The sequence below is a fragment of the Eptesicus fuscus genome, chromosome 7, assembly GCF_027574615.1.
Source record: "Eptesicus fuscus isolate TK198812 chromosome 7, DD_ASM_mEF_20220401, whole genome shotgun sequence".
Lineage (NCBI taxonomy): Eukaryota > Metazoa > Chordata > Mammalia > Chiroptera > Vespertilionidae > Eptesicus > Eptesicus fuscus.
Genome location: NC_072479.1, coordinates 55,953,841 through 55,967,361, shown reverse-complemented (window position 1 = coordinate 55,967,361; position 13,521 = coordinate 55,953,841). Strand labels below are relative to the sequence as shown.

At 55.1% G+C, this 13,521-nt stretch overlaps 1 protein-coding gene across 1 annotated transcript; it reads left to right on the top strand.

Annotated features, from left to right (window-relative positions):
- Window positions 1-6,486: 6,486 nt before the first annotated feature.
- On the top strand, window positions 6,487-9,646 carry HOXC11 (homeobox C11). Its single transcript, XM_008140780.3, has 2 exons — window positions 6,487-7,175; window positions 8,426-9,646. Exons 1-2 carry the CDS (start codon window positions 6,488-6,490, stop codon window positions 8,656-8,658), a joined length of 921 nt encoding a protein of 306 aa, XP_008139002.2. The 5' UTR covers window position 6,487; the 3' UTR covers window positions 8,659-9,646.
- Window positions 9,647-13,521: the final 3,875 nt, after the last annotated feature.

Below are 13,521 nucleotides of genomic sequence, written 5' to 3'. Positions count from 1 at the left end.
TGTTTGTTGGTCTGGGAGGTGGGGGAGAGGCAGGGATGGAGGGAGACAGGGAGAGACAGTAAAGCGACGCCGCAGCTGGCCCGCCTGAGGGAAAGGGAGCTCCCGAGAGGCGAGGCGAGAGGCGGCAGCGCCTGGGCTGCGGGCAGCGGGCAGGCTCAGCCTCAGGCGCTGGGAGAGAGGAGCCTGAAGTGGGATCCTTGATCCTTCCCCTCCAGGGTGCACGAGGGGTGAGACCGAGGTAGAGATGGAGAGAGGAAGAATATGAACGTGGCGTGGGGTGTCCTTTTTCCCCCGCCCCGGACCTCACAGCTTGTTCTCACCGCTCCGAGCCCCAGGAGCCCTTTTCAGGTCCAACCATTGCTTTCTAAATGGGAATTTTAATGCCACGAAGGGAGGGATGCTCAGAAGCAATGGTGGGGCTTCAGGTTAAATCTGATGCCCCACAAACCCCTAATTGTTGTGGCCTCCACCCTTCTCAGCTGGAAACCAGCCTCTGGGATCCGTCCCCTCCCTTTTACCTATTTAGCTGAGGGCGCCTGAGGGACCTGGCTGGGCCTAAGGCCCGGGTTAGGAACTGCTGGGAGCAGTTCGGGTGGTCAGTGGAGCCCGCCCACCCCATGTTCCGATAATGGAAAACACAAGGGAGGATTTGATCATTTCTGCTCGTGTTAAGGATCCTAGCTTTCAAAAACAGCATCTGACCCTGAGATCTTAAGGTGATAATTGTCTCTCCCACAAACATTAATCCAGGCGGAGGTCCGACTGCAGGGCTCAAGGGGCTGAGGGGGTGGCCAGGGCTTGGACATTTGCTGCCAGGAAGCCCCAGGAAGGGAGCAAGGGAGCAGGAGGCCCTTCTTGGTGTTATCTGAGTTCTGTAGAGAGTATTTTAAAAGGTCAAAATGGACTGGGCAGGCCCTTTCTGAGGTGCCCATCGGCTCAAGGAAGGAGAGCTCCCGGAAATAAGGGCATTTAGGAGCTGGGACATTTCCCCATAGTGTGGAAAAGACGGAGACAACCAGACCTCATGCTGCAAAATGTGTTTCATATCAAAATGTGTTTCGTGTCTGTGACAGAAAATGGTAGCGGCTTGGGAGATTTCGGGACTTGCAGGGAGTGGGGCAGGGTCAGACACTCTGGTGGAGGCGGAGGCTGGGGTCTGATTGAGGGTGGGTGGAGGAATCCGAGGGAACAAAATTGGAGAGGTATCACCCAAGCCCATTTCCTCAGAGAGGCAAACACACACACACAATGGGCCCTAAGATTGAAAAACACCAGATGATCTGTTTCTAAGGGACATAAACAGGCCAAGCAGATGCAGGTTAATAAAACCCGCAAAAGCCCAGACAGGAACACTTAAAATGCCCTAGAAACAAAACACACCGTGACAAATTCTCATCCAACACACAAGTACATGCACCAGAATGTTCCCAGGCACAAAGAGGCCTTCCCCATGTCGGGTCTCCAGCCGTGGACACTCAGGTGTACCTGCCCAGCACGCACCAAATTGTGCACGCTCCTAAACCTACCAGAGAAACCCTTGGTGGGAGGAGCAAGCACTGAGCTGCACACACAACCCACAGAGCCAGGCCCGTGTCTCCTGAGCCTCAATAATGCACGATCCATACCCAGAGATAAAAGTCTAGACAATAGATGGCTGTTTATGACAAGGAGGCTTTCCAAGTTTGGGGCCAGCGATAAATCTCTGGCGAATCTTCCTGTAACTCAACTTCTGGCCCTAGTGCCCAGAGACCGCGGAGAAGAAAGCAGCAAAATGGGAAAGACTTTTCAGTCGTGAGCAGAAGGCCGCTTCCACACTGGGGCTAGCGAGTGCAGGCGGTCACACTGGCCCCAGGTGGCGTGTCCACACTGTGGAAGCTTTTGAATCAAACTTCAGAAAACAGGGGAGTTAGGCTTCCGGCCTCTGGAAATAGGGTGAAATGTGCAGGCAGATGGGAGGGCCTGGAGGCTGGGACAGACCCACAAACCATTCTTGCTGCAGGCAAAGGGCCTTTTTTATTGGTGACTGAATCTTCTTGCTATGTGTCACCTGAATTCTCTTTCTCTCTCCTTTTCCTTTTTGGATTGATGGGCTGTTCCCTTTTGCATTTTCGACCCAGGCATCTGATTACAAGTAAAGAGCCACTGAGTTGATCTCATAAACATGCCGAGAGCTCACTTTGATCTGGAGAACTGGGTCCGAGCCTAAGTAGGCGCTAAAGTCCGGGAATGGTGGGTGTCCCGTCCAACCGGGCCTCCGCTCCACCTGGAGCCCCATCCAGTGGCCCAGCAGGGCAATCCTGCGCAGGAAAAAAAAAAGCATTTTCTGTGCTGCTGCAACTGGGTTTGGAAAACCGAGATCCAAAGGTAGTTGCTCCATTTCCAGACTGCTTTTAAGACATTTCCTTCATTTTAGAGCATTTGGTGAGGGGGCCAATGAAGCTCGCTCGTAAAATGGGACTTTTATGGGGAGAAATGGGGTCGCATTGCTAGCCTCCTGGGGCAACCCCTCCGCTGAGAAAGGTGGGTGGGGCTTCGGGGGCAGAGGAGCTGCCCTTCTCCCTCCCCTTTTCCTGTCCAGGGGCCAGAGGAGCAGCATCCATCTGTCTCTGTGGTCTGACTTGGGGCTTTGGGCTTGGGGTGATGGCCAGGGCTGAGGAGAGGTGGGGGCCAAGAACTGGAGGTCCTCTCCCCTTCTAGTTCCCTAGATTGGGGGTGGGAGGTGTCCCCAGTGCAGAATAAACCCCTGGCCTGAAAATCCCCACGCATACTAAGAGGATTATTAAACAGCCAGGATTGCTCTAAGAAAGAGAAATATGTGCAAAAAGATGCAAGCCGATTTCTAATGAGGGTGCATCCTTGGCAGCCAGCTTCTGAATCGCCCAGAGTGTCCATGTGCTTATTGTTTATCTTTTTATTGATTCTACCCAGCGGGGACTGAATTTACAATTCAAGCCCACCACAGCTCTACCAGCCCCTTTCGCCTCCCTGGTTTCCCTCCCAGTTCAAGGTCGGTGGGGTGGGCCCCTTTCCCTTCCACAACCCATTCTAGAGTCCAGACAGCAGGAGGAGGTGGTCAAGCTGCAAGGCAGCCTGGGCTGTACGGAGGATGCTGACTGGGGTCTCCCAGGCGGGAATGTGGGAGATACTGCCCCCTTCTGAAGCTGTCTCTGGTGTCCATGTGTGGAAAAGAAGCGTGCTGGAGTTCGTAGCCCTGGCCAGTGGCCAGAGTACCTCGGCAGCTACCCAGACCGCAGCTGCCTGCTAGCGGGGCACGCAGGCAGTGCTTACTGAGGCATCGAGAGCCCTGGGGTGGGCAGGACGACCCTGCGGGAGGAGGAGGATTTCATGTGAAAGCTGGGACCCCAGGATGGTGGAGGGGCCACAGGCACCTATGAGATGAGAAGGAAAAAGCCACCTCCACTCCAGGCCGTGGGGGCTTACTAGGTTCTTAGGAACAGATTTGGGGCCACGGATGCGTCTCTTGTTGTGGGAGGTACTGATGCCCTGGGGTGCAGCCTGGGGCAGGCAGCTCAGTCTATGTTTAGGAGTGGTCTGGACCTAGGGCCAGGCAGGGAGGTCGAGGTCCATAGCCCATATCATGGGCATTTTTGCCAATCAATTCTTTGCAGACCGCAGTGGCAAAGGCCTTTTCTCCTTGACTTCAGTACCAACCTCCAGTTGCTGGGATTTTTTTTTAAGTTGTTGAAAATTTAAGTCAGACCAAAACTAGAAGAAAAAAAAAAGGAATTTGATGCCTTACTTTTAGGAGGAAGAATATTAATTTCAGAAGCCTCTGTTGGGAGACCCTAGAGTTTCCTGGACATCAACTCCTTGGACATTCTTTTCTGTCTTTCTTTTTTGTTTCAAGGAAATAGAGCTGCCAGCAGCAACTTGCAGCTGCCTGGCTCACTTTTATGGTGGCCCTGGAATAAACTTTGGTGGTCAAATTCAAGTGCTCAGGCCCACAGCTGTCTCCTCACAGGAAGCGCACCCCCTCCCCACTGTCGGCCCTGGCGGTGCAGAATTTGCCTTGGGGGCTTGGGCCCCACGCTGCCCTGGAGGCCAGGATGGGGAAGAAAGCAGGATCCTGGGAGAAAGTGGAAATCCAAAGCTGAGACTCTGAACCCTCCTCCACATCTCTGCAAAGAATAGTGGTATCTCTCACCAACCTCTTGCTGGTCCCTATCACTGTTTGGGGAACATTTTGCCTTCTATAAACTCAGGTTTAATGAGGTCAGTATGAACCCCATAAAAGCCATAGTCCATAGTTCCCCATCATTATAATTAAAAACGCTGGCCCCAGCTCACCCTATAAAAGAGGTAGAAAAAGGAGGAAAAGCAACAGATTTTTCTTTTTGCAGCCCCTTACCTATAGAGAAGTCACCCTATAAAAGGGGGTAAAAAAAAAAAAAAGGGAGGAAAAGCAACAGATTTTTCTTTTCTTTTTCTTTTTGTAACCCCCTTACCAATGAAGCAGTCCAACATTTCTGCAAAGCCCCAATCTAGTTCCTCTTTGCCCTCAGTTAAGATCTAGTCAGGACAAAAGAAGGGCCTTTTAGTCAGTGATGGATGAATGGGCAGAGGGTGCCAAAGTCTTATCCCTGGGTATTCCAGAGCCACCCCAAGAATGAGACCCACGGTGGAGGCAGTTCCACCCCAGATGCTGCAAATTTGGGAAGGCAGGAGGGGTAAGAAGGAATAGATTTTGGGGGGTTGTATTTGGGGACAAGGCACTGTGTTTGTGTCTTCCACATCTGGTTCTGGGGCCTCATTACCTCATGATGCTCAGCAAGGAAAATCAAATCCAAATGAGATTTTAAAAGTGGAAACAAATTTTAATCCAAATTTGGGTGTAAAGATAATTTGGGTCATTCCTGGCTGTTCCTGAGTGCGATGAGCTGAGTCTTTTTGGGGCTTCGGTTCCTCCCCTCCTTCCAGAACAAATCATGCTCTGACAGCTCCTCCTTGGATCCAAGGTTGCTCTCTGCTCGTGACAGTTGCTCCAGCCCCTTGGACCCAGTCCAGAACCTTTCAATAAAGTGGTTTTCAGCTGACCAAATGTGTCCTGTGGTGTCCAGAGGGATGGGAGGCAAGGGAGGGCAGAACCACTGAGGCCACCCCTTGGGCCACAGCCATCCAGAAGGCTGGCAGAGGCGGCGGAAGAAGGCAGGGCAGGTCTGAGAAACAGGAAGGCGGCACCAAGGCCTGGCTGCGGCCCCTGGGAGCAGGGCTGGGAGCTTCCACCAGGGAGTGGCCCTAGGCACTGCCTTGCCCGCCCAGGTTCCTCATCTCCCCTCCACTGCCCTGCTGGTCTGTCTGGAGACCCGCATCTGGCCACACCACCCACCTCTCCGTCCCAAATCACCCAAGGATAAGAGCCCCACACCTAGTCCTGCAACCATATCCTTCCGGAACCCCGACATTGGTCTTCTTTTCAGCCCCCAAGCTGAGGCTGAGCCCCCCAACCCAAAGAGAAGATACATGGCACTCGTTCCAACCTTTTTCTTTGGGGTTTGAGATTTAAAAAAAAATCCACCGTGGATGTAGCTTTCTGTGCATTGATTGACAATAAAGTCAGGCATGAAATATTCACCCAGGGCCACTCTCTCATACTAAATATTTAACACAACATTAGAGAAGGTTTTTCCCAGACTTTGCCAGGCACCGGCTGGGCGGCTGGTGCACTGCTCTCCACTCCTTTATGACTAATCTAAGTCCCTAGCTGCCGCAGCACAGCGAGCCAGACAAAGTTGGAACACAGGCTTGCTACCGGGCGGCCTCACCTTGGAGAAACTTCAGATACTCTTCTGAGGAGTCTCTCCAAAGGGAAAGGTAGTCTTGACACCCAGCCCCGGCGGGGAAAAAGAATTGATTTATTCCAACTCTTCCAAGTAGGCGCTGGCCCCTCTCCGGTTGGCGGGCTCCGAGTCCCTGAGAGTTGGGGGTGAAGGATTAACATCTCTGGCGGGATCAGGCAGCGGGGAAAGAGGTCCTCATCCCCATCCTAGTCTCTGCTGGCGGAGGGGAGGAGGCTAGAACCCCTTACGTGAGGGCCCTCCTCCTTCCCCCAATCCTGGGGAAAAGAGAGCAGCAGCTAGGAAAAATACATTTACCCCCCTCCCAGCCACCGCCCCTGCCCATCCCACCGCCCACCCCACCCTAACCCTCTCTCTCCTCCTTTGCTTGCTCTGTGGAACGGAGAGGAGGGGAGTGAGAGAGGAAAACGAATACAAATCTGCAATTGATTTTCATAATGTTTCTGCGGTGTTTGCAAACCAATCGCCTGAACGTCCCCATCTTACCTAAGAGAGAACCCCTCCTACGTCTGCGAAGTGCTCCGAACTGATATATGACAATATCTACTTTGGATCACGTGCTCGGGGAGAGAGACTAAGACGGATAACGCGTCATCTCGCCTTCCCAAATTTTCCCCCCTCGCTAGACCGGGTCCAAAACCTCCATCTGGAGCCGGCAGGAGAAGAGAACGATGTTTAACTCGGTCAACCTGGGCAACTTCTGCTCGCCGTCGCGCAAGGACAGGGGCGCTGATTTCGGGGAGCGAGGGAGCTGCGCCTCCAACCTCTATCTGCCCAGTTGCACTTACTACATGCCCGAGTTCTCCACGGTCTCCTCCTTCCTGCCCCAGGCCCCTTCTCGCCAGATCTCCTACCCCTACTCCGCCCAAGTGCCCCCGGTCCGGGAGGTCTCCTACGGCCTGGAGCCCTCCGGCAAGTGGCACCACCGGAACAGCTACTCCTCCTGCTATGCGGCGGCCGACGAGCTCATGCACCGGGAGTGCCTGCCTCCTTCCACCGTCACCGAGATCCTCATGAAAAACGAAGGCTCCTACGGCGGCCACCACCACCCCAGCGCCCCGCACGCAGCCCCCGCGGGCTTCTACTCCTCCGTCAACAAGAACAGCGTCCTGCCCCAAGCCTTCGACCGCTTCTTCGACAACGCCTACTGCGGCGGCGGCGGCGGCGACGCGCCTCCCGAGCCCCCCTGCCCCGGCAAGGGGGAGGCTAAGGGGGAGCCCGAGGTGCCCCCGGCCTCGGGACTAGGGTCCCGGGCTGAGGCGGGGGCCGAGGCCGAGGCCGAGGAGGAAAACACGAACCCCAGCTCGTCCGGCTCGACCCACTCGGCGGCCAAGGAACCGGCCAAGGGAGCCGCCCCCAGTAGGTAGCAGCGGCCGGGAACCAGGCGGGCAGCGAGGGAGGGCGGGCGGGCGAGGACAGGGGGGGAGGCGAGGGGAACGGGGCCGGCCTCGTGTTTTGGGTCAGTCTGATTTTATGTGGAGTTTTATAAGCATTCAAAGGATTTTATTATAACCTACAAAGCCCTCTCTCCCAACGACTCGACTTTTTACGACGGAGAGAGGGTGGGGAGGGAGGGGAAAGGGCTCTTTAGAAAAAGCCGGGTGAACCCCCCCCCCTCCCCGTTATCTCCCTCTGTCTGTGAAATTTTTAAAAGCGCCACCATCGCGGGCAATATTAACTTTGATCGTGAACTTAGAGGAGCATTTAAGGAAGGATGGGGAGCCGGGCTGCCGAGGGGTGGGAGGGAGGGGAGGGGTGGAGGGGGAGAAAGGGGAGGGCGAGGGAACGACGGGGAGAAACTCCGAGAGGGGGAGTGGTGGGAGAGAGAGGCGCTGGAGCAGAACCTGGGGCCGAAGAGGCCCGCCAGGGCCGCTCCGCTTCTTTTAAAAACTAATTTTGAAATGTTCAAACTGTGTTTCCGTGGGTCCTTGAGCAGAACCCGGAGTCACTCGGGGTCAGCGGCGACGGAGGGACGGGGCGAGGCGGCTCCCGGCGCCGCTGGGCTCCGGGCCTGGGTCCCGGCGGGTCCCTGCGCTCCGCGGCCTCTGCGCCCGCCCGGCCCGGCGACTGGGGAGGCGCGGCCGCGGGCGCCCGGGAGCGCCGGGGCCCCCGGAGCGGCTCTCGGGAGTCCTCGGTGCCTGCTCGCTCTGCTCGCTCTGCTCGCTCGTCCTCCCGCCTCCCACCGCTCGCTCCCACTCTCACTCTGCGCGCTCGTTCTCCGCGCCCCCCCCCCCATTTCTGGGGGAGGGACGGTGCGTTCCCCCGAATCCCTGGGAGGACGGAGGCAGGGCCGGGGCCGGCGGCTGAGCGGACGGGGCCGGGGGCGCACTGGGCCCCCCGCAGGCCGCCTTCTCCCCCTAGACCGCATCAGCCAAGGCCCTCGCCCGCGGGGCGGGGGTCCCGCGCGGCCCGGGTTGGGGACCCGCTGGACCTGGCGGGGGTTCGCGGCGGCCCCCGCGCTGCGCCCGCAGGGAGAGGCGGCCGGCCCGGCGGGAGGGCTGCCCCCGGCGGGGCTGGGAGCGGGGCCGCCGGGCGCCCGGCGGTCTGGGGTCGCCCGGGTCTCACGTGTCTCTCTCCCCCTCTCCTCGCACTTGCCCCCTCCCCTCCAGACGCCCCTCGCACCCGCAAGAAGCGCTGCCCTTATTCGAAATTCCAGATCCGGGAACTGGAGCGCGAGTTTTTCTTCAACGTGTACATCAACAAAGAGAAGCGGCTGCAGCTGTCCCGGATGCTGAACCTGACCGACCGGCAAGTGAAAATTTGGTTTCAGAACCGGAGGATGAAAGAAAAAAAACTCAGCAGAGACCGGCTGCAGTATTTCTCGGGAAATCCTCTGCTGTAACCGCAGACCGGGCCCTTTCTGGGGAGAGGGAAAGGGGGAAATTATTTTATTTTATTTTTATTTTTTATTTTCTAACTCGCCTTCTCTTCGCGGGTGGAAAGCTGGACTGTGGCCAGGGCCGTGGCCCGCACTTCCTTCCGGAACCGCCTCACCTCCAGCCGGACTCTCGCCCCGGGGACAGGCCGGGGCCTGGAAGGGGGGCGACGGGAAGCGGCGGACCCCGGGCGAGTGGACTCCCTGGGCGCCGAGGCCCAGACTTTATTTAAAAGAAAACACACCTCGCGACGAGGTCCTGCTGCTCGGGTCGGGCGGGGGAGGGGCAGGGGTCGCGGCGCCTGAGCCGGACGATCCCCGGACTGAAAGCGCTCCCTCGCGCACGTGAACACGTCTGCTGCCACGCCGCGTCGGCGGCCGGAGACTTGTGGGGCTGCGGCCCCGACCCCACCTGCCCCGCTGCTAGGGGGCAGCTAAATGTGACCCTGCCTTGCTGTGAAATTTCCGTACCTTCGACCTGGTGTTAGGTGTGCAAAGTCCGTGTCCTACCTCCGTCTGCGCCCAGGCCCCGCCCGAGCCTAGCTGTCCTCCCTGTGAACGTGTAGAGCCTTCCTTTGAAATTTCTTAACTGGTGCATTGAGGTTTCCCAACCTTTCTCCAAGTCGTGCCCCACTCCACGGGTTTATAGCGATAGTCTATGCAGTTGTTGCCCTCCCCCATTCCCCCCACCACCTTTTTTTTTTTTTTTTTAAGGAAAAAAAAGATGGGTGTGGGTGAAGCAGTAGGGAGATGGAACTGGGCACCTCCCCCATGCTGGGGCCTGAATTTTTGTAAATAAATTTCGCAAGCGTTTCTTTCTACCCGGAGGGGGTAGGGGGAGGACTCGCCTGGAATGAGATTCAAATCACCCACCTCTCTCCATGTGCGTGAGTGCGTGTACATGTGCAATCCCCACCCTGCTTCTGTCCCAGAGGGATTGCTGTGAAATTCTTATGGTGGCAAATAAAGATATTTCATTCTGTTCAATATTATGATTTTATTTGACCCTTTTATTAGCCTCTCTCCTCTTAAAACCCTCAGTGCTCCCAAGGTGGAGGAGGCGGCACGCGGGCAGGGCCCTGGCGGCGTGGACAGGCTGTGAAGGTGAGGTAGGCCAGGGCTGGTGGGCCTGCACCCCACCCCCTCTCCAGGGGCAGGGGCCTGAGTGTGGTGGTAGCTTCCTCCCCGTCTGGAGCTGAGAATATTCCGTGGCTTCTCTTAAAGCTCTCCTTTCTCACGTGCAGCCCAAGCTGCGTCCAAATGCCGGGCAATGCTTTCCGTTTAAGTACACGTTTGTTGTGGAGTTAATTGTAACCATCATCAAATTTAAATTTATAGGAATTTTCTTGGCTCCACTGCCCTCCTGCCAGATGTCTCCGTCTGTTGCAGTTAAGTGTGTAGGGTTGAGGATAGGGCTCTCTCTCTCTCTCTCTCTCTCTCTCTCTCTCTCTCTCTGGGAGAAGACTGTATTGGATTTTTTATATACAATTTTGAAGGAGGGAGGGAAGAGGAGGAGAAACCTTCCTTTCCTCACCTTAGCTGCCCCTGAGGGTGGGAAGGTGGGACTGGGCCCTTTCCCCTCAAGCACAAATGGCCAGGCTCCTCCAGACACAACAATACCTAGGCTGGGGCCACCCTAATGTTTATACACTTGGTGTCCCCAGGAGAAAGCCCCAGAGATTTGTTTTCTAACAGGTTGGCATGGGGTGCGACACTAGGGAGGATGACCTGTGTGAACAGTGGGCCACACCTATGCGTGTTTTTCTACCTAAAGAGAACCACAGTCCGTTCCGCACTGCACTTTCAGTGGGGGCATTCTGGCCATCTCGAATGCAAATTCCTTCCTTATTTGGGGTCAGAGATTTGAGGCCAATTCTTGTATCTTTCCCCCACGTTGGAACTGCTCTTAGGTAATTCAAAGAAAATGTTTTTGTCAATGCAATTCTGTTGAAGGAAAGATAAAAGTGCCAGGACAATGGACTATTGCTTCTAGTCTCCATCGTCCTTTTTTGATGACTGGAATCCCTGCAGCTTAGGTATCTGACTCTCTAACTTAAAAATGGGGTTTTGAGACAAAATTTGCAAACTAAGCTGTATATGCAATGCAGCCCCACAGTTCCCCCATGTGCCCCCACACAAATACGTTTAAGTCAGTGTGCCTATGGGTACACATGAGAAAGAATAGCATTTGCACGCTTTCCCTGTAGCATGAAGTAAACCTGACCACATGCACACCTAGGGCTGTGTCCTCTGTGGTGTGTAACTTATGGCAGTGTGTGGTGATCGGCAGGAATGCAGCTGAGGGATCCTCTGTGTATGACGGCCTGTGTGAGTGTGAGACTTCTCTAGGTGTTTATCTACTAGTCATTTCCAGGAGTACTGGCCTGCTGGCCACGTTTCCAATAAAATAACATGAAGATAACTCTGTAGAACAAATCTGTTATAAAGCAAGATATTAATCTCCAAAGACTCCTGATTTTGGAGAAAAATATTTTAAATCCTCAACTACCATGCTCCCTACAATGTGCAGCCCAGAAAAGATCCCGGACTCCAGGAGGGATTTCTGAAGGCTGGCTGGGGGGAGTCATAGTGAAAGAAAAACAAAGCTGCTGTGACCCTAGGCCCAGGAACCTGCCAGTCCTTGGTGACCCTCTAAAAATAAGAAGAAGAAAAAAAGGGTTCCTGTCTCCCAAACAAACCCACTTTCGGACCCTGGGGATGTCCAACACCCTTTTGTCAGGGCCACTCTGGGCTCAACTTCTCCGGGTAATCCCCTCCAGCCACGGCGCTGCCCTGGAACAAAAGATCCCCGTCTAGACGCCGCCATAAAGCGTTCCCCCCACCCCACCCCCGGGCCTCTAGACCCAGTTTCATTTCGCCCTTAACGACCCAGTCTGGCCTGTGTTAGAAAACGCTTCCGCCCTAAATAGTAAACAAACCGGTAGTGGAAGGTCTTGGCACCCCCAACACTCCCCAGACCCCCACTCCATTACCCCCTTGCCCGGCAGTTCCCCCTTCTCTAGCCTTTCTCAGCTCCCAGCTCCCCAACCCCCTTTCCCTGCCACCACTCCCCACCCCCAGTAAATAAACCCGAGGCCGAGTTCAAAGTTTCCTGGAGCTAAGGAGGAATGTTGGTTGTAAAAATCCAAGTTTATAGCGCACGTGGGAGTTTACAAGGGTATTAAGTGGTGTGGGCTGAGAGAGAGCACTCTGAGCCCCTCCCCCTCCTACTATGGGTTTTGGGGGTGCAGGAGGAACCTGGGGGGACTTGAAAAGAGAAATGGGTTGGGGCCAGCCTTGGGTTTGGGGTTTCTTTGTCACTCAGACTCTGGGTTGCTGGGAAATGATGATGCCAGGGCCCCTTGGAAGATGGCTCACAGGAGCCTCTGAGAAAAAGCCCCCGGGTGTCCCAGATGGAGAGGCTGGAGAGCTCTGCTCTGAGAGTTGCAGACCAGATATCTGAAAGGTGAACAGACTTGGGGACACCTGGAGCCAGTTCTCAACCAGAGGGGGGCAGGCTACCTGGGGCTAATTTCTTGAGTGGTCTAAAGGCAGAGAGAGGACTTTTCTCTCCAGAGCAAAGAGGAACTTTGAACTTCAAGGGAGTCAAGGGCACCACCCCTTCCCTCTCCCAACCTCTCTCAGGAATCTGAAGGGCCAATATTCCCTCAAGGGGGCAGTCCCTGGGGTTTTCTGGTGCCCCAGGGCTGGCTCACGCTGCTTGCTGAACCCTCCCTTCTCACGGCCCCACAGAACCCCGTGCACGCGACTAAGCTCTTTATTATTCATATAAACCTTTGGAAAAGGCATCACCCGGAAGTTTTTATAACTTTGTTTGGCATAAAAGTTTTACAAGATTCCTCCTCCCCTTTTTTTAAAACTTAAAGTTTTGGTTTTGCTATGAATGAAATTTCAAGATTTGGGGGAGGTTGGGAAGACAGAGGCTCTGGGGTGCTTGTGGGGGGGGGGGGATCTGGAGTTGCCTTGCTCAGCCTAAGGCAAAATAAGGCTTAAAGATTGAGGTCAATATTTTCTGAGGCCCACATTGGACCCAGCTTTGGGGACTGCCAATGTCAGCAGGACCAGACCTCCCCCATCATGCCCTCTTGTTTGACTTCAGGCATCATTCTCTCTCTCTCTCTCTCTCTCTCTCTCTCTCTCTCACTCTCTCTCTCACACACACACACACACATACACTGCACACACTCTCAACCCACTGCATAAAGTGGAAACCTATAACCTTGATTCAGACCACAGATTTGGGATTTGGGAGGGTCTCTCTGTGCACACAGCTCTGCCTCCCGCTAAGTCCACAATGAGTTTGAAGAAAGACAGAATTCAAAACGCCGAAGAAATTCCTCTTGCCCAGCGGTCACAGTGGTTGCCGGACAGAAGGAGGAGGATGGCCAGCAGGGCTGCGGTCTGGGAGCTCAGATAACAAAGGTGCCCAAGTGGACATGGCCTTGGGCTACTAAGCCCACCAGTGAGCCCTTGGATCTGCCCCTTGAATCACAGGGGATTGACAGAACCCCACTCCTCCATCCCCCCGACTGCCGCTTTAGGGAAATCAATGGGGCTCAAATTGAGGTTACTTTACTGTTCAATTCTGGAAGTCCACACAAAGATGAAGCTAATTCTCCAAAGACAGGCCTAGTGGACCAGGCTCCTTTGGGGAGATTGGAATGGAGATACCTGAGCCCTGGAACCAGCGCTGCGGGGAGCCATCGGAGTCAGTGTCTCCTCTAATGGCGACTGTGAAGGCCTGGCCTCTGGCTGCCGCAGCCCACACTTCCCCTGGTGAGGAGCCGAATTAAGACTGAAAGCAGGAGA

Coding starts and splice junctions, on each gene's coding strand:
- HOXC11 (XM_008140780.3), top strand. CDS start 6,488: ATGTTTAACTCGGTCAACCTGGGCAACTTCTGCTCGCCGTCGCGCAAG. Junction 7,176..8,425: donor GGCCAAGGGAGCCGCCCCCA/GTAGGTAGCAGC, acceptor CCTCCCCTCCAG/ACGCCCCTCGCACCCGCAAG.